The following is a 26,052-nucleotide window of genomic DNA, read 5'->3' on the forward strand; positions in this document are numbered from 1 at the left end:
ACCAAGTTCAGATCATCTAAAAAACTTCTGAAAACGTGTGTACAATGACTTAGGAAAGGAGGGACATGTGGAAAGAGAGAACATGAAAACAATAAGGAAAACACGTTTCTTCAAACACCAACATCCTTACCTCCCATGAGGAAGAGAAGCCCTGCCACATACTGCATAAGGCCTCGATCCCAACAGCACCCCAGCACCCCGATAATCCATCCAAAGAGGATGATGGCCACAGCCATGCCCATGAAGCCAGCTGTCATCCTGCGCAGATCTGCAGTGAGGAAGGCAGAAAAATAACATGCATGTGAACAGTGATACATGAACATCATCAGAGCTTCATAATGGTCTTAATCAAAAATGTTACTGATCTGCAAGGTCTTCAGTGTGTGTTGGCACAGGATGATTTGAGTAAGGATGGTTTGGAGGGAGGACAGTCCAGAAAATAAGATACTAGCTTGGGCTGAGGAGAGAACAGATGACCATTACACCACACAATGAAGCTCAGTGCAGATGCATCCAAGTGACTTGTGACAATTTGCTCAGGAATTAGAAGCTGTAAAATTACCTCAGTGCAATGCTGTGCCTAATAGCTCTGATCTCTGGGTACTAGCACAACATCTGTTTAAATCCTGCCTTCTCATCTCCATCCATTACCCCACCGCATCCAATGGATGTATCTACTCAAACTGATATGCTTTCCTCCAGTGAAGCCATGATGGGGGATTCACCTCAGTTCTGATCCCCTGTGTGATCTTCGACAAGCCACTGAGCCCCTCTGGGTTGCCCTACTGTCCAGAATAGGTGTGTGTGACACATGGTACCTCCAGGATGGTGAGGCACGTAGATATTCTGGTGTCAGAGATAATATATGCACTGTAGATACACGGCTGGGGCATATGACACTTTATTGCCCTCTCTTGCATCTAGATGGTGACCTTGTCAGATGTTTTTTGGTGAGGATGTTTTTGAGTGCTCCAGGGAGCACTGAGTGTAGAGGAGGAGGGCAGGGGCTGGAGTGAAGCATTTTCTGCTCAGCAAGCGGGGACTGAGTGCTACATCTGATATGGGTGCATGGGGCTGACCTGTATTTACTTCATAAATAAAGGAAAAACATTTCAAAGACCTAATGTAAGGGACACTTAAATTCAGATCTAGCTATACTGTATATTTGCCATCTGCAAAAAGGATGAGACTGTTGGGATCCCTCCTCCTGCATGTGCTACGGAAAAAAAAAAAAAGTCTTTGCAGCTGTTTTTTATGTGAAATCTGGGCAGAGAGACCACCTGGCAAGGACTATGAGAGCTAAAGAGCATCTCTACATCCTCAAATAATGGAACAGATGGGGGCATCTTCACTAACATTTGATTGTTCCCTGTCCCCCCTCATACATACACAGAAAGTTTAAACACTGACATGTTAAAAGTATATGTGCAGGGAAAATTCCAGCCAAGTCAGGTCTCCAAACATTTGTTTCCTTCTTGAAACATTTCTTTTTCCATAGCAATGATTCCACTTTCTTTCAAGAAACAGAATGCTTATGGCAGGGGGAGGAAGATTTGAAAACTGTGAATCATCCAGCAGTCTCTGTGGCAGCTTGTCTCCTTGGCTCGCCTTTGACTTTATCTTAATTTCTGTTATTTTTTTACCCTCTTCCCACAGCAGATCAAAAGGACCACCAATACCAGCAGTGCATATTCAGTGAAACTCGTGAAGAGTGATAAATTAGCACCATCAGAGATTTATAGAACTCCTTACCCAAAATGTTAAGTGTGCACAAGATCTACAGATATGTTGGGACAGAATGATTTGATTCAGTGGAAGGCAGTTTACTCAAGGCTGTGTTCATTATAGCAACTCTTATGCAAGACTGAGCTGCAGAACACAACCCCACCCTTGAAACTATACCTGGTTTCTGTAGATTGCCACTGATTTTGGCAAGGATTCTCTCTGACAACACAAAGATTACCAGGCCTTCAGCCCACCAGTGACCAGGGCCCTTTTAATAAGATGCACATCTTAAAATTCATATTTTCATCTTAGGTTTTGTGACCGTTCCACCAAAAATCAAATATAAACTCTGCACAAAGCATTTGACTATATTCAGGGAGATCTGGTGCAGAAAGAAAAAAATACATTTCCTGCAGAAACTCTTATTTCCCACAGGCACCGCTGGTCTCTGTTCCTTGGGAATTTCTGAGAGTACTTTCTAAAACAACCAGTAAATGTTAGTAAGCATCTTTGATGTCAGAGTGTCTTCCTGCTTTTCAGCCCGTGGAGGCCCAGGCTCAATTTGAAAGACAGATAAAAACATAAAATGTTTACTGTTTCCTATGTCATTTTCAATAACAGCACCACAAGTCTCTCTGCCTCTGTCAGCTCTACAAAACCCTCCCATTTCAGCTTGTGACTGCTGACCCTGGGTAACAGCACTTGCTCATCCAAATGGACACATGCCCTAGCAACCGGCTTTTAATGAGATGAATTTAAATAGCTTTATTTGGCTGCAAGGTGTCAGTAACTCCTCAGGGCCACCCCAATGACCAGCTGATGGAGCCAGTTTTCATAGGTCTCAGAGGGGATCACTAGCAACCCCGCATCCTATATACCAAACTAAGGAATGGTGTTTACCCCACTAAAATCAACGTGAGTTTTGCCATTGAACAGAAGAGTTAAAGTAGCAGGACCAAGATTTCTAGGCCAAATTTTGAGGTTTATTTCCCCTCTCTTCCTGATGGAACCTGAAATTCCTGTTCTAACAATACAGCAAAATCCATCAGCATCTTAACTCTAGGCTTACATTCTCTCTTGAAAAAAAAAAAAAACAGAGAGCTAACCTCTGACAGAGACTTGATACCACATATTAAAAAAGAAAATATCTTAGTTCTTGCAAATTCAGTGGGCTTACTTTACGATTACCACGGCTTCGACCAGTTGCAAGTCTACTCCTCACAAGCCCATCCATTAGAGCTTATCTGAAATAAATAAAATATAAGCTTTCTTTTCTGTTCAAAACTATCTTGGCTTTTGTCCTGCCATAACCTTCCTTGAGGGCAGCCCTTGCAAATTGCAGAGCTGGAAAAGGGAGTTGCAAAGTTGGTTTCATAAACAGCTTGTGAGCTTGTGCTTGTCCAACAGCATTTTCCAGATGCTCCTCATCCGTCAAAGCCCCCATGAAACTGAGGTCAGTTCTGGGAACAAGTCTATCAAAGGGATTCTTTGGTGGGAAAGTACTTAACGTAAGTAACTGAATCATTATACTCAGACCATTTAGTGAGGAGAGGGCCAGGGAAGAGGAGCCTGTATTCTCTAGACACAAACCCCTGTTAGTGGTATTTTTTTCTGATTACTGTTCTGTTGGTGTGGTGCTTGACATGGAAAGGAGAGCAGAAAAGCAAAGATTTGTCCTGCATACTTGAGGCAATACATATATTCCTTCTGTTAATTTAGAAGCAAGGGATGCCATATAAATAAAAAATAGCTCATCAGTACAAATTGATGAGGTTTAGTCTGAGTCTGATTTGCACTGATAAGACCTTTCTTGAATACATCCTGTAAAGGTAGAAAGAGCCATGCTTTGTCATCTAACACCACTTTATGACATTTGAGCACATCCTATGTTTGTTTATTTATTTTTCTGAAATTACTTTTATTTATTTTTAGACTATGGAATGAATGGTTCTCTGCACTCTTTCTTTCTTCACAAAACCTCTCCAAGAAACTGCAGCACCTCAGGATCATAGCATGACAATCCCAGTCCACTGAAGGAGAGGCTATGCCAGCAAAATGCGTCGTTGAACCTTATGCAGACAAACAGGAGCTGTACCAGCAAACACACCTTATCTGACCTCACTGCTGTGCACTGCTTAGCTGGCTCTACAGCTGATCCTCTCCTGGATACCCATCCCAAGTCCTCACACTGTAGCAAAGCGCACAGATTGCAGGGGTACTATGAATCCCCCTTCTCCACCAGTTAGTAACCCACACCTCTAGAAATGCAGCTACAGGGTGGAGGTAAGGAAGGTATTACATTGCTTGTTTTGTAAGACCTATAATGCAGAAGTTTACTTACAATGCCTTGCCTATATGACCAGTAAGTAGTTTCAATGATTTACTGCATGGACTTCAATACTACCATCACTTTTGGGTGAAAGTGCAACATTATCTTTCCACTCATGTTTTAGAGGCACCATCTTCATCTCATTTTCTTTTTTATATTAACAGACTAAACTCTACATGGTAATATCTTTCCCTTGGGAGTACTTTCCATACCTAGCTCTGCTACAGGTGCTGCTGCATGTAATAGGCAGGGAACTCAATCCTGACTCAAAAACAATGTGGATCATCATGCAAGGAATATAGGCATCATGTTCTTGGAGGCTGGAAACAACGAATTTCTTGATTGGTAACACTGGAGAAAGGACAGGGAATGAAGTAATCCAGTTCGCATGACTGAAACTGAAATGGTAAATTTGAAAGCCACAGGCTTCATGAATCGTGATGAAAAGAGAAACATTAGCATTTTAGACAACCTCCTTAAAATAGAGACAGACTTTCATAAAACAACATGCATTTCCTAAAAGCATTTTAGTCTTCTGCTGGAGAATATCAATTCTAAAGGTTTTCTGAAGATAAAGAAAGGCAGAAGAGCTGATTACGATCTGTTTATTTCCAAGCAGCATGTGGTGCAAGGTTCTCTCTATCACTTTGCAAATGCCCCTGCCCTTCATTTCACCCTGATATCTGTCCATCTGTATTTGTTATGAGCAATAAAGTAATTCATGCTGGTTGTCACATCGTGGAAGAAGTTTCACACCCCAGCAGCTGCAAACATAACATGTTCTGAATCAGCGTTGCTTCTTGAAAATTTCAATATGCCTTTTGACTTCTGATGTTCTGTCCTCTTCCTTGAAATTGCAAGTCATCTTTCTAAAGCAAGGGCTCAGTCTTCCTGTTGATATCTATCTTCCTTTCCACAGGGAGTTGAATAAAACTTCTAAAATATTAGAGATTTCTTTCTTCACAACACATACAGTAAGGAGAATATGAGCCTCTTGTGAAAGACAAAATGAGAATAGTCAACCTGCCCATGGCTACGTGAAAAGTTTGCGGAGGAGTGTATAATTGTATCTATATTATCAGGTTTTCTGGCCAGCTCTTTAACTACATAGCACTGCTTTTCCTTTTAGAAATGACTTGTTCTCAAACGTTTGTTACCAGATCAAAGTACAGGCCTTGTTATCAGACCATCAGAAAGTGGAAATAGTGTTTCAGATAGTCCATCCTCCATCCCCTCCTTGTCCCAATCGAGAAAGGTCCACAGGGACTAAGGACCTAGAAGTCTGTATCCAGAATATCTCAAACAGAAGACATTCTGGGTACAGTGCTGTTCTTTCCTGAGATGTCCCAGCAAAAGGGGAAACCTAAAAGGAAATCACAAGTGTATTTCTGTGCCCACCTAGGACCCAATGTGAGAATCTAGTATCACCACAAGCAGAAGTAGATTGGGATAGCATAAATCTTTAGCATAATCCTTCATTGCATGCCCCTTTAATCTCTACCCTCCTGTAATAGATTCATTCTCATTTGCCTTTACCAGCGTGGGATCAAAAACATTTGTACATGAAAGGAGTCTAAACCACTCCTTTTCCCTCTTTTTCCAAACAAATACATGTATTGGAAATTGTTCAAGAACTACATTCAAGAAGATCACAATTTACCAGATTACACTAACCTTTGTTTGAATGGCTTCTCTTACAAAGAATCAGCAGCACAGGGGTACCTTTCTCTGACATCACCCCTTCTCTTACCTCACCCCAAAACGACACGGTGGGCAAGATGTAAAATTGGACATATGTGCCTTTTACTGAATGCCAACCCTAGAAGCTCTCAGCTACAATAAACAAGTGAGTATTAATGCAAGTGATTTTGAGTGGCATCTTCTGGCTCTCACAATTCTCTCCACACAGCTTAAGACTGTATTTTGGATGAGGTTGGCAAGTAGAGGGTGGAGTTTTAATATTTTCTTTCCACTTCAGGTATGGAGAGATAAGAAAAGAAATATGTGTTAGTCTACCTGAGAGTCAGTTAAAATCTCTGAGTGCCTTTTACTGAATCATGTGGCAAGCTAGTCTTCAGTTTAAAGATTACTATAATGCAATCACAATGAGTACAATCCACTTCAACAAAGGCAACAGTGGATTATATTTATATGTAAATACTCTGCACCAGAGAGTGACTCAGAAATACGCATGTCACAAACACAAACACTAAAACACGACCCTCTCAGAGCTGAGAGGAAGAGCAGCAGAAGGCCCTCACGAAAGAGGAAGTGGCACTCTGAAGGATTTAGGTGAGCCTCCGTATCACAAGAGGTGCAATGGTGTTTATAAGATACACGTGTAACTTCTAAACCAGAAAATCTCATTATGTTCTCTTGACTAGAGTTTGTTGTTTGTGTGATGAAGTGTTGTGTTTGGTTGCCAGCTTGTATGAACTCGCCTACATGGAAATGCTGATAGGAAGCCTCATGAACTGGCTGTGGTTTGTGCTAGTCAATGAGTTCCTCAGGATGGGGTGTAGAATGGACATCCTGACACATTATTTCCTCTGTCAGAGTACTTAAGTGTTCTTACAATTATGTAAAATAGAAACAATCACAAAACAAAGGTGCCAGCTGCCGGCTCTTCAGTTTGCCTTTCTTCATAAAAAATCCCGTAACTTCAGAGTCAGGTGAGCTGTTCATAAGAGGAGGAATGAAGTCCTGTCTTCTACAAAGGCTGACACCTTCAGAGGTTCATGCTGACAAACAGTAAACTCCGCATGACACTGAAGTTTATTGTCTTCAATGAACCTTCTCATAAAACACCAGAGAGGGAGGGGGCATCTCAGATCAGGTCACACTACATGTGTTACTGTCTGAAAGTAGTTCCTCCGGTATTTGGAAAAATTACAGCAGCTTATGAAATTCTGCAGTGGCTGAAAGCACCATCAAGTCCTGATTTTACTCTTGTCTTTTGTTCCTGTAAAGCAGAGAGGAGACAAAAGAGAACCCCTAGATAACAAGGGAGAGAATTATGAAGGCAGTAGAGATGGAAGGAAACAAAGCTTGTTTAAGTGCAGGTAGGAAAAAAGTGAGAAAAAGTGTCTCTTGAGGCTGACAAGATGGATTTGTCTTCGAGAGACTTTATTGTACAGATATTAGACAGGTCAATGCATAAAGGAGGCATTTGTACAGCAGAAATTTAACACATCAGATGCAGTTCTACTGTAGAAGGCAGAAAACTTACGTTAGGTGTAGGGAGAAAGATGGCTGTGAATACCATCCCATAGAAGGGTTCAGCCTTTTGCTCTAACCCTACTTTTCCTTCTGCTGAAAAAGAAGCTTTGGTCAGAGAAGAAGGATTTTTTTTATTATCTGGTGCGTTGCTACTAAGCTCTAAGTGACAGCAGGCTAGGAAGGAAACAAAAGCTTTGCCCTTACAGCCCCTGATGTGGTGGGCCAGAGTAGCTGGGCCTATGCCACAGCATTATTCCACTCTACTCTACTCTACTCTACTCTACTCTACTCTACTCTACTCTACTCTACTCTACTCTACTCTACTCTACTCTACTCTACTCTACCCTACTCTACTCTACCATAACCTATTCTACCCTACCATACCCTACTGTACTCCAAGCCATTCCCTCCCCTTCTCAGATTCTGGAGATGAGAGCTTTTTTTCCTCAGAAGCCACCTGAGGCTGATCGTTTCTACTTATTCAGTGATGTTCAAGAGCTGATCTCGAAGTCTTTCTCCAGATTTACTATCTGGGCTTTTAGCACTGCAATATATGATCATCCAGGAACATTTCCAAGCTTCAGTCCCAGCAGAGCACACTTGTAATTTGTCCAGTCAACCCTTTCATCCCCCCCCTCTCCCTCTCTCATTCCCTAGAAACAGGGAAGAAAGTCTGAGGCACCTGCATTTTTGGCCAACCTTCTTCATATTCATAACTTTAATCTTTCCTGCTCCTGCGGGGTGAGGCCACACAAAGCAAACATTTCCCAGTTGTAGCCATGCCAAGAGGCTTTTCGCTACACAGCTTTGACGGATTATGCAGGTGTTGAAGAATTTGAGGCATATTTAATAAAATGGCTTACGTTCAACTTCAATGTGAACTTTGGGATTCTGTCAGATTAGAGCTGTGCTTTTTTCATTTTTCTCGCTTTCTGTTCCCTTGAAGAACTCAGGGAGTACACTCTTCTTTACACTGGTTACATCTCACTTTAAGTGACCTCTCCTTTGAGCCACCTCACCACAACGATGATCTTGTTAGGGAGGAAGAACAACACAGTCCCTCAGCACCACGTTAGCCTGGCCAGAGGGATCATTCCCAGGGGATGTGAGGCACTATCTCCCTGTGCCAAGCACCTCCAGCCCCAGCAGCAGTGGAAGATGCCATATGGAAAGCTCAGCTTTCTAAATGGAAGCTTTCCTGCATTCTCCAACAATCTGAAAGAAAGCTGTGATGGGCTCTGGGTTTCACGGCAAAGGTGACACCCTTTTTTGTGAAGTGCTTTCAGTGCTGGTGAGAAGCATTTCTCTGACACTGAAGACTGCACTACTCCATTTATCCCTCCTACTAGGTGCAGGGCACAGGAGGAAATGCAGAGCAGGGCATGGGGGCAAGCTTCACCACACAGCCCTGGCAGGGTGTCCCAGGCACCTAGAGACGTCTTGGGGGCAAGTGGTCCCTCCAGCATCCCCACCTGCAAGGCACTGAGCATCTGGAGTGAAGAGCCTGGTGAGCTCTGCTTTCTCTGGAATCAGGGAGGGTTGGGTGCTCCAAAGTTTTCCTCTGAAAATCAGACTTTCTCCTGTCTCCCAGGGGTGCCCTGAAAGCCAGTTCACCACTTTTTCTTTGGAGGCATTAAGATAACAATGATGTACAGAGTACAGTCACAGCACTCTGAAAATAATCTGGATACAGAAAGCCCTATATCTTATTATATATGGTAATGGCTTTATTGTCTAGTTTACAAGGGTTTCCTTCCACGGTCAGCAGGCTCTGCCCTGCTTTACTCTGCTTTTTACATGCCAGTCTCCATCACAGTCTCTACATGTCCACTAAATACGTGAAAGTTTATTAAAATTTAATCTTCAGTTAGTATCTCGTGAACCACTTCTTGCAGAGGTGGCCAGGGCTAATGAGGGACGGAAGGAAGCAAAATAAAAACCAGAAAGACTTTTTTTCCTCTATTTTTCTTTCACTGAGGAGAGAAGAGAGGACAAAACAGATGGAGAATGGAAGAGAGTGATGAGGAAAATTAAAGTAAGGTTTGTATTAAAGGTGACAAATGGAGTGTGACAGGAAGCAAGAAACAGAGTTGTATGTAAAACCCCAGTATCAAGCAGTGTTAAGGGTCTTTTGTAAAACGCAGATTTACCCTAAGCTCCTCCTGAAGATAAATAGACTTGGAGGTACGCAGGAATGGGCCACGGGAGGAGCAGAAGGGGTAATACAGAAAGAAAGAGGCTTGGTAATGGCTCCTCTGTTTCATCTTTTCATCTCTGCATTTGATTTCCCTCCTCTGCCACCCATCCCCACCCAGCACCAAAGCCTTGCTCACATTCAGGAGCAACTAAAACATTTTCCTGGAGGTTTTTTTTTCCCTGTCAGCCCCTGCCCCAAGCACTGGCACAATATTATGCAGCACGAGCCTGAGAATGATCCCATCATAAAGCATTTGTAACAGCAGGCTTGATAAATGGCCCGCATGAAAAAGGTTGGAGGTGGAGGGATGGTATCTCTGCTGTATCAATGCTCCAGCATTCTGCTCAAACATACTCATTCCATAGAGCCCAGCATTAAACATTTTAATTCTGGAACTCCAAAAGGTGTATTTTTTTTTTTAAAGACTGCTTAATGCAAGTGGGGCTGGGCTGGGGGCTGAGACAAGAAGAAGGAGGATGCGGGAGAAGGAGGGAGAAAGTATAGAAAGACATTTAAAGCTGAGAGAAAACACTCTCCCTCATAAAGAAATTTTGATTTTGAAGTTTACTCTTCTATTAACATTTAAATTGAAAGGCGTTTCTTCCAAGCTCCACATAGGAAACCAGAAAATCTGCATTTAAATAGATACCATTTAAAAGTGGGGAAAAATATATCAGCATTGAAAGCTTCTCCATTTGTCTGAAAAGAACTTCTCTTATAGATGATTATTATTTTTTTTTCTTTTTTTCTTTATGTATGCTAAAAAGAGAAATTGGAAGTACATTAAAATTCTGCTTGGCACGAGAAGGAGGCGAGGGGACGGCTGCTTAATTGCCCAAAACCCGGGTTTTGAGCTCAGATATTCTGCAGTAGGGCCCCTGGAGCCTGCGGAAGGCCATCCAGCCTGCTGCCAGGGATGGGGCCAAGCGAGTCCTCTCCTGCCTGGGCCTGGCACCACAGTGCCCATGCCTGAGGGGCTATACACCCCCACCCCAATGCACACCTCACTGGGGACATCATGGGGCCACCACTCCCAGCTGGAGAATCAGAGTTTCTGCTGCTTTGTTAGACACCTCTGCACCTTCAGTGCACCATCTAGAAAACAGGGACATGTACATCCCTAAAAACCACCTAAGAATGGCTCTTACGTGTGGTGTTGAGCAGGGTGTCATGGGAGGAAAGTTCACAACCGAAGAGGCAATGGGGTCTGGGAATGCTGCGCTCAGAGGGTTTGGAAAGAAGTCCTGAGGCAAGAAGAAACATCCACAAGTTGATCCATGTTTCACATCATGCTCTCATCGTGTGCATTGGTGCCTGGGGCTCTGCACAGTCCATCACAATTCCAGAAACCTCATATGAGATTTGTACCTGGTGTTTTGTACAGCGCTACCTCCTCTCCCACAGCAAAAGCAGCAAGAATGAGAAAGAACAAGAACAGCCTGAAATCCCCAATGCGCCCACGGAGAGGTGCAAAGCTAGGGATGAATAAAGGCAATATCCCCACGTTACATGCGTGTCCTCCCTCCATCCTCCTGTCACCTGCCCATCCCTGACTCCACTCTGGCTGACGTGACCAACCTAAGGCTCAGCCTTGCTACATGCAAGGGTCCCACATCCCATGTGTTCGCCATCAGCTCGCTTGCAGAGGGACAAGCAGGAGTGGGGAAGTTCCTGCCCCATGAGAGAGGGACCTCTCACTGGCTGTGTCCACTGCAGAATCCCCATTTCTTGGTTTTTATCATTAATGGTAAGATTAAATTTCACCTACCAGCAGCATTCAGGGAGCAACAAAGAGCCACTTGTGCGTGGTGCTCACTCTAATTCCAGGGCACAATGGGCCTCATCGCCACTGAAGAATATCCAGGACAATTCAATTATTAATATTCATTCCTTTTTTCTCTGCCTCATTTTCAAGCTCATTCCTACCAAAAAGGTCAGACACATAGTACCCCCCAGCAGTACGTGATCAGCCATCTTGAGGGCCTTTTCTGCCATGTCAAAAGGGAATAATCAGGAGTGAAGGAGGGTTGGTGTCCCAGAGGCTCAACTATGGACTACGGTGCCTTTCAGCTTTAGGTCTCTGGCCTGAATCTAGGTCAAGCTGTCACTGTCTGGGAGCTGCAGTCCAAAAACCATGCAGTGGCTCCTATGAAATAGCATCTCCACACTAACCCAAAGGACAAGTACCTACACTGTGCTTTGGCTCTTTGTAGAGAGTAACAGCACAACACAGATTCAAATTTTTGGTAGGGTCTCAGCACTTCTTCTCCTCCTCCTGCCTTTCTAGGTGATGGCTCCAGTGCTTCCAGCTGGACATGGGGTTGATTTAAAAAACAAAACCAAAACCAAACCAAACCAAACAAAAAAACCCCAACAACAACAACAACAAAAAACGAGGTGGAAAAGCCAAAGGAAAAATGAGGCATGAGAAGTATGTTTCAGTGATCCAGGTACTAGTGGAGAGTCTGTAAAGATACAGATACTACTCTCTGCTGTCTCACAGAATAGTATGGCACGAAAGTCAGGCTTCCTGTGCCTCAGTTCTCATAAACTGGGATAATCTCCTCTCACCAGGTTGTTTTGAGGATTAATACATTAAAGATTGTTAGTTAGGTTCTCTGCAATGATGGTACCAGAAGCCCTAAAAATGTCTTGGACAGATAAAAGCTTTGCAGTAGAATATGGGAAGTTTTTTCAGTGGTGATTTTGAATACAATCTGATTAAATCTGAAAAAGCACAGAGACATAAATAAGCAAAACAGTAGGTCCCATCTGTATACAGGCACCTGCAGAGCAACTGAATGTCATGACTATTTCTTGGGTCAAGCTGAAATCATGGAACCAAGACCCACAATCTCCCAGTTTGACACTGGGAGCCAATTTTTGCAGCATGATCCTGTCTCTAGTCACTGGGTCAATGAAGACAAACATCTCCTGTCACTCAGCATCTGAATGAATTTGGCCAACTTGCTCTCATTGCCTCTCCACCTCCCCCTCCCAGCTTGCTGGGATCTCACAAGGAACAGCCTCATTCCTCCTGGGGTCTCTAGCTAATTTTTTTCTATGCAGATGGCAACCACTTTCTGAAAATATATATATGACAAGAGGAAATATTAAGTAGAAGAAGCAGGTGCCTGAAAAATGGATTCCCATTTGTCCTTCCCTCCCCCTCTCCAAAACCCAATCATTTCCCTGTTAATAAGCTCGCTGACTATAATGTGGCACTAACCTTTCACAATTGATGCCTGTGACATTTTGACAGTTCCACATATGGGCCTGCCGAAAGCAGAAGGAATATAAATTTGCAATTTGGTAAAAAGCTGGGTGAGCAGCCAAAGCAGCTTGGGGGAAGGAGGAGAAAACCGCCAACCAGCCAAACAAAAGCGCACTGCACAGATGTTATGCACAGCAAAAAGGAAAAGTGCATCCACATCTGGATGTATCCCAGCAAATACGTGCTTGGAAAGAAAGCCTTAGGCACCCATTAAGCCCAGTCTAGCCTGAGATGCCTCGCAACAGATTCTCCTCATGTGGTAAATTTAGGGAAAGTCTTTCCTAGCAGAATGGAAATGGGACATGGCATTCAATCTGTGCAAACTATCTGGTTTAACATCAGATGTCACAGGACTCGGCAGTTGCTCTTACAAGGAATCTTCAATATTTCCACCAACGTGATCAGCCGTAGGGAAACAGCTATTTTCTAATACTGTTTGTGGAGTGTCTTTGAATTTACTTTTCAAGGTATCTCTGCACAAAACATCACTGACAGTTCACAGATTGGCTCAGCTACTCAGCACATACATCACACACCATACAAATTCCCCAAATTACATCTATATTGAATCCCATAATATTTGGCCAAAAACTAACTTACAGAAAGAGGTACAATCATCATGTGACAAGATCAAGAAAAGAAAAATGTTGCACTTAGTGATTTGTTCAGGGGGTTAATTAACTCCCACTGTTAGACAGACAATCCTGCTCTTTCATTTGGATACGTCCAGTTTCTGCTTCCAGGCATGGTTATTACTATGTGGTGAGGTAAGTGGGGCTGTGGTCACTCCCTTTCTTTCTGATCCCCATTTCAGCAATACTGAAATAACTTTTTTGGTTGAAATCAGAGGACTGTGGCTTTTACCATGGTTTCCTGATGCCTTGGTGGAAAATGTGGAGTGGTAGTTGCTGTATATGCATATGTAAATAGTCATGTAGTACTGGTATAGCTGTTGTACGTGGCTAACCACTGATACAAAATTACTACTTAAATATAATGGTTTATTTGAATTTTCTTTCTGACAGCGTGGGTACTCTAGGCAGACCAGGCAGGGAGGCAGCACAAGGGTCTAGATAAGCAAACCCCAGCTCGCAACTGAGGGGCAACGGGGCAGGCTCTTCTCACCTCCAGAGACACGGAGCCAAATGTAGAGCCCAAAAGAGCTCTAACAAACTCTAAAATGCTCACTTAGCAAGGGTAGTGGGAGTCACTGGCCAGAAGCTGCTGATGGGGGTGGGCTAACACTGAAAGCACAGCTTCAGAAAGCTGGGTCTTTGCAGAGGCTGGAAACAGTAAGCCTGATGAAAAAGTCAGATTTCCTGTTTTCGACACATTTTTCCTGAAGTGTTTTTCTGCTGAAGAAATAATAGTAGGGTAGCTGCTGGATCACTCTATTAACCACGCTCTTGGGGACTGTGAGGCCTAAGACCTCACTGAAGTAATGTTGCTTGATAGGCAGGGGGCTGTGGCCGAGGCTGAACCATGCGTGGGTGTTTCATGCCTTTGCAGGATATGGATGACTGCCTCCAGAAGGATATTTATAAGGGGTTACGCTTGATGGGTTTGGGAGGATGATAGGGGTAAGAAGTGCTAGGTGTCCAGCAGGTGTGACAGAGAGCATGCTGGATTTCACCATGATGTGCTCGATCTGAACTCATTTACCTATCAGACTTCAGGAATCAGCATGAAGTTACTTCCAAAGCCAGTATACCATACTTAGCTCTGACCACTTCTGACAATACATTCCTTCATCTAAAATAACTGGTAGGATCCAACTTGTCATGTGAGACTACCTGGTCTCATAAAATAAAAAAAAGGTGGGTCTTTGTCATTGATTGGCCACAGCTCTGCAAGCAGGTAGGGTTTCTACACATGGCATGGGACAGAGCGAGCCACTACCTTGTTCTAGAAATGCTAGTGACAGAGAATAGCCCATAGAGGCTTATCCAAAGCTTTCTCCTCAACTCATTCCCAGTTTTGCAGAGGGCCTCTCTGCCCAAGCACCCAGCTCCCACCCCCCAGAGAACCTCATTTGCTTCTCTAACTTCCCAAGATGCTAATGAGCTGTGCTGCTATTCACGCTTTTTCAGGAGAGACCTGTCCTTGCAGCCACAGTAGAAGAACTGGTTAGCGGCAGATTTTTCTACGGCACACGTTAGCATCCCTGCAGCTGATATAGTAACAAAAGCCTACACCAAACCAGTGCAACTGTGAGAGGTTTTCTGAGAAATGACCGCATGTTAGCAGAAGTTGGCCAGTTTAAACAGCCTTCGCGTGCTGACTGACGGGGTAGGAGGATGACAAATACTACAGCTCTATGTGGTCTTGTAGGACCTGTTACATTTTCATGGAAAGCAACCTGTGATCTTTGCTAAGGAAAACAGTGAGCACTGCTAATGCATCAGAGTCCTGCAGATAGCACTCTGCCTATAGCTCCAGAGTCTGACAGAGTGGTGTGAGGCCATGAGATGTGGCTTGAGGTCTCTGAAGGGACCTCAAGTGGTAAACAGGATAGAAGGGTCCCAGTTCCTGAGGATATCCCTATATGTTCTACAAGAATATCTAAGGTCACCTAAAACTAACAAACAACTCCCTCAACACCACAAACAGACCCTGATGGAGTTCCTTCGTGCCATGTATTTTTCAACTGCAATCCCAAACATTGGATTATTGTCACTGCCACGTACCAACCAACCCAAAAACTGAAGTCCCTGTACACAGAGTCTCTGAAGTCTGCAGGCTGCATAGCAACCTGAGGACAAAGGGTGCTATCTGACTTTACCCTACCTACCTCATCCATCAGCCATGAGCAGGGCTGATTATGTGTTTGGAGACATGCAAAAAGACGGACGGGGAAAGAGGTGACAGTTATAGATGTTTTGCAGCCTGAATGTGACATTAATATATGTGTGCAGGGTGTTCACAACATTCGGTATTTGTGCACAACCCTAATAAAGACCGTGTTTGACAGCAGTTTCACAAAACCACTCAATGATCTAGAAGAACTTGCCATGAAACAGACTCCCTAGTTGTACTGAAAAAAAAGAAATATCCCTGTGCTTAGTCAGATCCTTGACTTAGTGGAAATTTAGAGCAACTCCAAAAAGCTCCATATAAAGTTTAATTACTCACAAGCATATTGAAATGAACAGGCAGCTAAGTGATCCAAACATGCTCCATAAAACACGTGCTTGATTTCTGTGCCCCAGAAGAGAGCTTTATTAAGCTTCTAAGTCTAGAAATAGGATACATGGAATAGTAACACCCAAGGGATTCTTTGCTGAAGACAGAGCTATCTTGTTTCTCTCACTGTGTGATACACTCAGAAGTCAGAAAGTTCAGCATCCTACATGGCTCTCTTTATGCATTCACCTTAGAGGCTGAGTCTGTGAAACTGATGTAGATCAGAGATGTTTTTAACGCAAGTTGGAAGCTGACTGCCAAACTACCTTGACATTTTCCCCACACTGCCCAGGTGCTGTGGTGCTGGATGTGGAGACATGCTCATACGCGCTGTGCATGGTCCATTCCCCTTTGCACAGTACCAGAGCAGCCTTGAGGCTCTTCTCATTGATGCAGGGCTCAGCCATGGCCACACAATGGTAGCAGGTGAGTCAGGACTGGCTGAGGCCAAATTCTGCATCTCCTGCCCCTCATGACAAAAACTTCTTTAAGAACTAGAGGAAGACAAGGTCCTATGTTAAATCTACGTGATCACCTCGGAAACACTCTGGTTGTTGTTGGTGAGAGCAGGGAGATGCCCACCAGAGCTGACCCCTGCCCTTTGGGAGCTGCCTTCAGCCAGGGTAGCAGCTCCAGTCTCACGAGCGCTACAGCCTCACCACACCACAGCCAGGCCTAGGCCTGGCCAGGGACATCCCAAATCTCAATGCAGAGCCTGCCCTTAAGCCAACTTCCCACTTGGCTGCCAGACTTACCTGGCCACTGTGGGCCTGCCTGGATACTGTCGTCCCCAAGGGGCTGCCCCTGGCAGCAGAATACCCAAAAAGCAGGGCAACAAAGTGTCTGCATAGTTATCTGCTCAATTCTGGTTTTCTACCAGTTTTGAGATGTTACAAAAGAGGGAAATTTAAGTGTCACTTTAAAAAGAGTCGATATGCTCCATATGAAATAACCAAAATGTCTCATATGGTCATTTTCTTATAATAAAACTTCTGACTTTTCATTCAAAACAGCATTTTTAAAAATTGCACTTACATTAAAAAGAAAAAGGAGAAAGGATTCAAAAGGGTTAAGTAAGACAATCAAAGCATCTCAATTCAGCCAATATTCTCTTGGCTGCTCCAAAATAAATTGTTGTTCATTTTGCTGAAAAACTTCTAAAAGCCACCTGCAGCCCTTCCACCATGCTGTTTTATTCACTTTGCCTTTCCAGCCAAAAAGCCCTTTATTTGAACAGTTCTGTCCATCAGTGTGGCACCTGAGCAGTAGCAGAGGGCTAATAATATCACTGGCAAGAATGAGAAGGCTAAACTTGGAAGCCAAGCTTTGACAGGCGAATAAAAGCCGAATTAATTCTCAAATATTTTGTTTCTGAGATGACATATGGTTTCATTTTTGTGCCTACCCATGAGTGATTCAATTGACTTGGGATCTGAAGTCCTTGTAGCACATTTTCTCACTTTTAAGAAGCTTTTCAGTTTGCCTGTATTGGCTGGTTTGCTCACTTCCTAATGGGTCTCTCCAGATCTGATTCAGTGTTTGAAGCTGTGATGGGTACATATGCGAAGGAGGGGGAACAAATGGAGGGAAAGGCCCACTGTGCATTGCTAACAGTTGCACGTTTCCAAATTGCTGTGGTTAGGAGATTCCTAATTCAGTTAACCTCTTTGATCTCATCAAGCAGTTGAAATACCGAAAGGTAATGAAAAGATTGTAGGCAGGTCTGCTACGTTTGCATATCAAAACACACGTCTCAGCCCAGTACAGAGGGGGAGACACATACAGTAAATACACTCGTAATAGGTGGAAAAAAGCATCTTTTGATTGGGAATGAACAGCTTTCTTCCAAGTCATGTAGCACTCATGTATGCACAATAAGAAAAAAAATGCTGAAAATTTGCACTGTATCAGGAAGCGATGCCCACCGGGGCCAGGATTCGCTTCCGCTCCACTCTGCTAGACTTCAAGCAGGATTTATTTCCCTTTTTTCTCTTAGTTATTAGCAGCAGACCAGAAGGCAGACAGTTATGCCTCAGATGACAATGATATGCCCCTTGAAAGAGCCTATCCTGCCAAATGCCCAGTTGCCAAAAGACAGGACACATTTTACCAGGGGCCAGGATCCCATTCTCCTTTTCCTTAACTAAGGCCTCTCCACCTAGAGAGCTGAGATGCATGTCCAATTCATGCAAATATCTGTATTTTAAGGAACTATACCACCCTTTCCCTTAGAGCTGTCAACTTGACCCCTCCAGCTATCTCCCTGCCTTTCCTCCTATTTGTCCCTCTATTCCCATCTCTGGTGCAAATCCCCACCCTCTCTTTACCTGCTCTTCTCTGCCTTGCAGCACTCTGTTTTTTCATTATCTAATGCTTCTCCTTCCTTAATGCACAACTCCCTTTTCTAACATTCCCCTATAATTTCCTCCCATCTCCTTTCTGTCTCTCTCTAGGTTGACACATCTTAACACCCTCCCAGTGACTTTTAAGACATCTCAAAAGCTGCAGTCAGATATCAGATTCCTTATGAGGTCAAAAGAAAACATTAGGGAAGTCAGTAGCCAGATGCAATGATTATGGTTCAGTGTGGACAAGATTGACACCAGCCTCTATGGTCCCAGATGAGATTCAAATTGTTGGTAAAATGCAACATCATTGACTTTCAACTTTCTCCCTTTGTGGTATCTTTCCAGGGCTGAGATAAGAGAGCTTGGGTGCTTTATCTCTGCCTTTCTTACCTTAATGTAGTTGCGTTCTCTGGTGCATAAACTCAATTACGAATATCCAGGATTTCTGCTGTTTGACATTGTCCTCTACCATTTTTACCCATTACTGATACTCTTAACTGTAACACCACTTCATATTTTGATTAGAAATTTTCTTACTGTACTTGTTTTAATTATTTTTTCTTTTTTAGTCACAAGTAACGAGCTGCATAGGAAAGCCAAAAAGAATCCTACCTTCTGATATTTCTAATGGCTTGATGATCTGAAGCATTATACTGGCTTCCTAATTAAACCTTTTTTAGGACATGTTCACTCTGTTGTTATAGTGTCAAACACCCAAAGCACTCCAGTGACTTTGGCTTTTCACCTTCAATCAACATTTTAATCTAGGGGCTCTATAAATGGACCCACCACCACAGCAAGGGGTCCAGAGGATGCTCAGGGAAGTCTCAGTGTCTCTATGCTCCAGGCTCCATTGTCTCAGTGTCCACATCCCAGCGATGGGGCTGCCATCCCCAAGCCATGGTGGGTTTCTGGGTCCTGGCATACCCCTTCCAACCGAGACCTTTTCCTTCAGGGGAGGGACAATCCCTAGTGCCACCGAGTCCCTGCAGCTCCCCATCCCGCTGTGTTCAATGAGCCACAGAGGACACACAGCAGCTGCCTGGTCTCATTTGTCTGTACCTCTAGGTGACCTGAGTCTGGCACAGACTTCGATAACCACAACATCTAGACACAGCAATCATTAACAACTTAGCTTAATTACATCCTAATTTCTTTATGTAGAGCCTATGAGCAAGATTTCAATTAACTTTGACTATATATAAGTTTAATACGTCTCTATCATTCCATTAAGATGATTTGGGACAAGACAAAGATAAACGTAGATGTTATTCTATAACGTATGAGATTGTTAATTAATTTTAACAAAAAGATTAATTATCAAGTTATTTATAAAGGTACATAAAATTAATTTCCTAGTCACAGAATGTATTTTCTGTATATTTGGGACAGGTTTTTTCTGTCTCACAAACAAAACAGAGATCCTGAACCCCTTTTGATCAAATCTGGTCTTACGATGGAGTCATAATCAGCAATTCTTATTAAAAAGAGCTTTGGAATCCTCAAATCAAAGATCCATCTGAGTGTGAAGTCCTATTAGGGTCTTCAGTGAACATTTTTATTAGAATGTGAGGACCTAAATAAGGTTTAGCTCAGGCTGTGTCCTGTTTAACTGAACCAAAACTCTTCTTGCTGGGAGTAACAGCTGGAAATAAGACAGACCCTTAAAATGAGGCCTCTTTAAAGTCAAGCTCTGCTATGGCCCATTGCAAAGTCTCCACATCCCTGAGACAGGGTTTGAAGCCCTGCTGGTACATAATTAAGTAGGTATTTTCAAGTAAAAAATTCCACATGATAAATCTGAAGATGAAACCATCTGTAGAAGAGGATGTGTCCTGAGTCGAGATTTGGGATTCACTTATTAAGCCAGCATCTCAGCTTCAGGAAATGCTGGGTCAGGGTTTGTGAGCCATCAAGGCTGCCCCATTTGCTGGCTATTTCTTAATTTTAAGCATGACTGCATAAGCAGCCAACAGCCTCCCATGTGTGGTAGCACTATCCGCTGCTGTCCAGTTTTTCTGGCTGCAGAGCTGTCTATTGGAGGGATGATCAGAGGCTGGGGGTGGCATCTCGTGGACCCCACACAGGGACAGCTATTGCCCACATGTAGTGCAGAGTCTGACTGCACTCACCTGCAATTACGTTTACTGAGATACTTCTCAAATGGTGGGCATGTTTGTTAGTCCCTCCCATCACCCCACACATGGTTTTGAAAATGCGTAGAGGCTTTGCTCCAAAGGATGCTCCAGAGGAGCCAGAGCTCTCTCTGGCACATGGCAAAAGCGCTAGTACCACCAGAGCTGGTGCACTGAGAAGCCCCATCCCTGAATCTCCTTCGCTCACCAGACAGGTACTGCGATAGAGGGGAATGGCTGGGTTTGGGGTCAGAGGCTGGGTGCTGCCTCCCGGCAGCCATGCTGGCTGCCATCCCTGTCATTAATGCCATCAGCGGGTTGCTATGGAAGTTTCCTCTCCCTGGAGAAAGTGTCGGGGCACCGCTCAGAGAGACAAGGAAAGGAAGGAGGAGGAAGGGAAAATGCAGATGACTGAAGGAAAAACAACACTGCCCATTGAAACTCCCCCCAGAGCATTATCTCCTCGGCCAGAGCAGACCACACAGTTTCAAGCCAGGACTGTGTATTTGGTCTCTGGAGAAATGCTCACTTTGGGATGACTAATACAACAAGCAAACCCAGCACAGCAGAAATGTCACCAAAGTCCCTCCCACACAGGACCTGTGTTTACCATAACTGAGCACTCTTAACCTGCTTCATCTTTAATTGATAGCTAAAGAAAGCTGGGAAGGAGGAGAAAACTATGCTGAATTTTGGCATCTTCTTGACTCTCAGTGAAAACATGGCTTCTGAAAAGAAAAAAACAACATCAGGCAAGTTCAGTTCCCTTTGTACTACTGATTCCCAGCTTCTAAGGGCTGGAGAGAAACAGAGCAAATCCCTCACACAACCATACCTCCTGATTCGGAGGAGAGTGCAAACAAGACTGAGGGAGAAATTTAGTTCCCAGCCCACACCAACTGCTGCACCAGTGGGGAGAAGCGGCTGGGGGGAGAAGCTGGGAACGAAAAGTCTTTAAACTGTTTTTGTTCCTTCAGAGTCACAGGGGGTAAGAATCTATAGTCTAGGTAAATCTGGATGTAAAACGAGCAGGGACCCAGCTGGAATCAGTTTAGTGATATAAAGACACATAGTCTTAATTAAGGGAATTGTGATTTGCCAATGAAATCCCAGCAGGGCGTCTGTCTGCCTGATCAAAGACTCGACTTTCTGATGGAATCTTAAGTGCATGAGCCATGAAATTACTTTTTGAAAAGGGAACATGCAGCACAAAGAGGCAGAGTGAGAGGGGAGGAGGTGGAGGGGAGCAGGGAGGGAGGGAGGAACTGGGAGCAGAGCAGGGCTCCAAGTGGTGCTACCAGGAGACTCCATTCCCTCCCTCCGAACAGAGATAGAGTGGGGCAGGCTGGAGAAAAAATGATGCCAAACTGTCAGCAGAGTCAGCGTCTAAAATCATTACCCAGCCTGCGAATAAAGACACATTCCTAATTTGCTTTCCAAAATTACTTCTTAAAGTGCTTAGCAGAATCCAGGAGGGAAATGGTTACATTTCTAATTCCTTTTCCTCACCCTTATACACCTCCGTATTTGCCAAAGACTAGACAAAGGCACCTGTTATTTCTGCTCTGAGCCTGATTTTCTAACAACCCCAGAGATCAAAAAAAGCAAGGCTTTCTCCAAACATTTCCTTTTTTTCCTTTTTTTTTTTTTTTTACAGCTACACAACAGATTTCCCTCCATTTTGTTGCAAAGGAATGAAACAATAAGAAATGCTTCAAACTATCTGCTCCAAAGGATATCAAGCTTTTCAGTGTACACGGGAAGAGTTTGATTCAAATCCCAAAGTAGGCGAATTCTTCACGATCTGGAATTATAATGCTATAGGGGCCTAAAACACCGAAAGCTCTGTAAATCAAGACAACACAAAGTTGACAGAAGAGACACAATATACCAGCTTCATTTATCATGTCTGTATCACAGGAGCATTCCCATTGCACTCAATAAACTTCCTAAATCACATCTCCTCATGTAGCAGACTCAGCACAAAGCTACGCAGGATTAACCCAGTACCACCTCAGCTCTGTTTCTGAAGGTCTGGCAAGGCATCCAGAGTTCATCACATTTCAAAACACCTTACACAGGTCTTCTCTCCTCTGACATTGAAATGTGTGGTTTTTAAAAAGCTCTCTCATTACCAGACTAAAACCCAATGTAGCAATTATGGGAATTTCTGTATCAGAAAAAAGCCAACTGTCACCTTGCCATGCCATCTTCCTCAAAATTGACTAGAGCGAGAGCTTCAGAGGAAGAAATAAAACACCCATATGCACCTGCTGTGCAGGGCAAGACTCCGTTTAGTGGAGGACTAGTCCCAAGCAAACATACTGGGCTGTTTTACTGGTCAGGCAACAGCATGGACCTAATAAATCACAATTGGTATACTGACACCATGCCAGGATCTAAAGTAAAAGAGAAAATAAGCAATCAAGACCTATGAATTTCTAGCTGTGTTCAAAATATCTGGAGGAAAGCAATGGATGTGGTAAAATAAAAATAACAAAATAAAGATTTAATCAGTGTGGGAAAGCACTCCATTTTCAAGCATCTCCAACAGTTTGTGTCGCAAAAAGCCTAAGGGTTTCTGACAAGTGGCTGCGCAGCACAGAGCGGAGCTCTGATCCCAGCCAGTGGCGCAAGGAACGTGATGCCTCCACCACTCCCCAGTTTGCTTGATTCTTACTAATGTTTCTAGATTAAAAGGAAAACAAATCTCAGCATCATTCACCAAGTCAGCTTTAAAGCTCTGTTTTGGGACTGTGTAGCTCTTGAGAAAAGCTGCAGGTTGAACAAATAAATAAGTGGGTCAGAGAACTCAAACATTTACCTTAATTATCCTATTTCAACATGTATCTCCCTTCATATCCCACTCAATAAGTGTCAGTCACCTGATTTATTTAGTAAGGTAAGGTTAGCTAAGCAGCAGCTGCAGACTGCCCAGTTCTTGAGCCCAGTGGAGGCTTCCCCAAGCAGAAGTGAGCCTCATGGGCATGAGTGCTTTGCTTGCAATGGTGGAAGAACTTTTGAAATTTATATTGGTGAAAGAAATATTTCCCCTACAACATCTGTTGTCACCAGGCCCCTCTCTGCATAGCTTCACTGCTGTGGGATGAACGAGTCCCCTTCACTGCAGCTGCAGCCACCAGCTCCCTGTCACTCAATCACCTTCTCACTTCTCCATCTTTTCAGATCTCAGGGAAATGGATTTCCTCTCTTGCCTCATTTCTCTCTCTCTTGCCACTCTTACTGCATAGTGGCTGTTCCTGTACTTTAAAATTTCAAAGAGCAAGTTGATATAAAAAAATACAGCTCGAAGTATAAAGTAAGGCATTTTCCAGGAGACTATAACAACAAATGTGGGAATTTTAAGGAGGATTAACAGCCATTTCACAGACGTGACTTCTTCAAAACACTTTCTTTCTCTCTATCAGAACAGACTTAACAACAAAGCAGGAATTCGCAAGCTCAGGTTCTGTGCTGTGCTTGAGGGACTAATTAGAAACACCAAAATAGACTATTAATTTGTATATCTTCAGTTATAAACTGCTGGCTCTGCTGCTCAGCCCCAAGCATGCTTGAGATCTAGAGGAAAGTATCCCAACATAACAACTCCACCAAGTCCTTATCTCAGTTGCTCGCACTTCATTTTCCAAGCCAAATATCAGCAGGTGGCTGCTCAATCTCAGGAGGAAATCTGAGTTTCAGGCTCCCTTGACCAACAAAAATGCCTGTGCCTGTGCCTTCATGTTTTCTCAAGGGTTCTGACTCAGGAGCGCCCAGCACCAGCTGTTGAGCCATCACACAAGCCAAGATGCTGCACGTGGCTGGTTACTAAGACCAGGAGCGGACAGACCCCGAGTAAGGGCAGATCAGCATGGCTCCATTGACTCAGCTGAGCTGCAGTGCTTTGCAGCAGTTGAGCATCAGGCTCGTAACACACAGCTAGTTGTGTCCATGTGTGTACATACAGATGTTAATGCTGAGATATGGTACTGCCGACTACACAGTCTTTCAGAATTTTCTCTGGGAGGTTTCTGTTGGGATAATCTCCTGCATTTCCCTGAAAAATCTAAGTGGCCAGAGACTTGCAATGCCATGCCAAGTACCTTCTGTCACTATAGGACCACATCAGCAGGAGAATGGTTTTCTAGTTAAGGCAAGGAATGAATACTTGGGAGGGGTGAATGCTGCTCCTGGACTTCAGCCCTCCACCCAGGAAACTGCACTTCTCTCCTTCCCTCTATCCATCCCTTTTTCTCTCCTTCCCTCCATCCCAATATGAGGCTTGTCTCCTTTTCAGATGCTACAGACCAAAAAAGCCAGGACTGAGATGCCCCTGACCTTCAGAGACCAAGTTTTCGTGCTCTCCTGGCTATGTATTTCTGAGTCCTTCTGCTTTCTCAGAACTGTATCACTTCAGATAGTAATTTCTCCTCTAAAGAAAAGGGGCTACATGTAGAGAAGATATGATCAGCAGCTGCTCCCTGCTCACAGCTTCTATCTCTGCTGGAATTCATACCTGGTTTGCTCATCCGCAGAGACGTCCTCTACAGCAGATTCCCCTTCCCCTTCTTTATATACTGAAAAAGTCCTAATCCATCTCTCCCCACAAACACTCTGCTTAAAATCAGTGCTCATTGTAGTTAGTCCCCAGCTCTCAAAGGGCATTAATTGCTTTGGGCTTCACCTCAGTGCTGTTGAATACTGATAATAACTGGTTTGCCTGGGCTTACTGCCTAAATAGCTGATAATTACAGCCCAAGAACAGCAAGGAGCATGACTCCTTTCTGCCACAGTCGTCTGTCTATCTGGTTTGCTAGGCATCTGTCCACCTGTCTTTAAGCAATTGTTTCGATTTCTACTTTCTTCTCCTTCTCCACGTCTCTCTCTCTCTCTTTTTATATGTTTTGCTTTTCAATCTCTTTTTTTTTTACTTTTCCAGAGCTCTGACATCTTTGATCTCTTGTCAACAGGGAACACAGTGTACCAGCTACACACTCAGAGATCCAAACATTTTACCACCCCCCTCCAGAAGCAGCTCAGGATGTGACAGGTGAAACGTCAGAAACAATTACAGAAATAGAGAGGCTTTCCAGCCCCATGGGGGAACCATCCGGTCTGCATTCTGCGCTTCACCTTCCAGCTCTGTGGGAATCAGAGAGCTGAGCTGTCACAGCACCCATCCAGAGAGACAAATGGGAAGAGATACAAACATGCAGGCAAGATGTTGAAGGTTTGGGGGGTTAAAAGGAGGGTGTCCTGCAAGGGAAATCAGTTGGATCCTCATCTAGCTTCCTGTTACAAGCTGCAGTCATCTCTGTGTATCTGAGACAAATGTTCCCCCATCATAGGCAGTTTTCATATAACCTCATTGTGCTATTGTGACCATCTGTTCCCCCACTCTTGCCAGGCTCCCGTGGACCATAAGGACCAACCATACACTGACCAGGAAGCCAGGCACTGAAATAGAAGTGCAGCATTACAAGCCACAGGGGCGATGCAGGAATTTGGTTTCTGCTGTAGCCCACTGCACTGGAAACCCAGAAGGATTAAAAGAGCGCAGAAGTCTATTGGGAAAGCGGGCCAAAAAACAGGGCTGACATTTGCTTGCAGACCATGGCAAGAGGCCCACAAAAGGGCAGAGG

At 43.9% G+C, this 26,052-nt stretch overlaps 1 protein-coding gene across 1 annotated transcript in view; it reads right to left on the minus strand.

Moving 5' to 3' along the window:
• Positions 1-26,052, minus strand: part of TMEM178B (transmembrane protein 178B) — a gene marked incomplete at its 3' end in the record, with an annotated part of 222,778 nt that overhangs the window by 20,892 nt on the left and 175,834 nt on the right. The window contains exon 3 of the mRNA XM_082076349.1: positions 131-268. Within this exon, the coding sequence (XP_081932475.1) occupies positions 131-268 (138 nt within the window). The remainder of the gene's footprint in view (positions 1-130; positions 269-26,052) is intronic.

Source organism: Streptopelia decaocto, assembly GCF_964273445.1.
Source record: "Streptopelia decaocto genome assembly, chromosome: 1".
Classification (NCBI taxonomy): Eukaryota; Metazoa; Chordata; class Aves; order Columbiformes; family Columbidae; genus Streptopelia; species Streptopelia decaocto.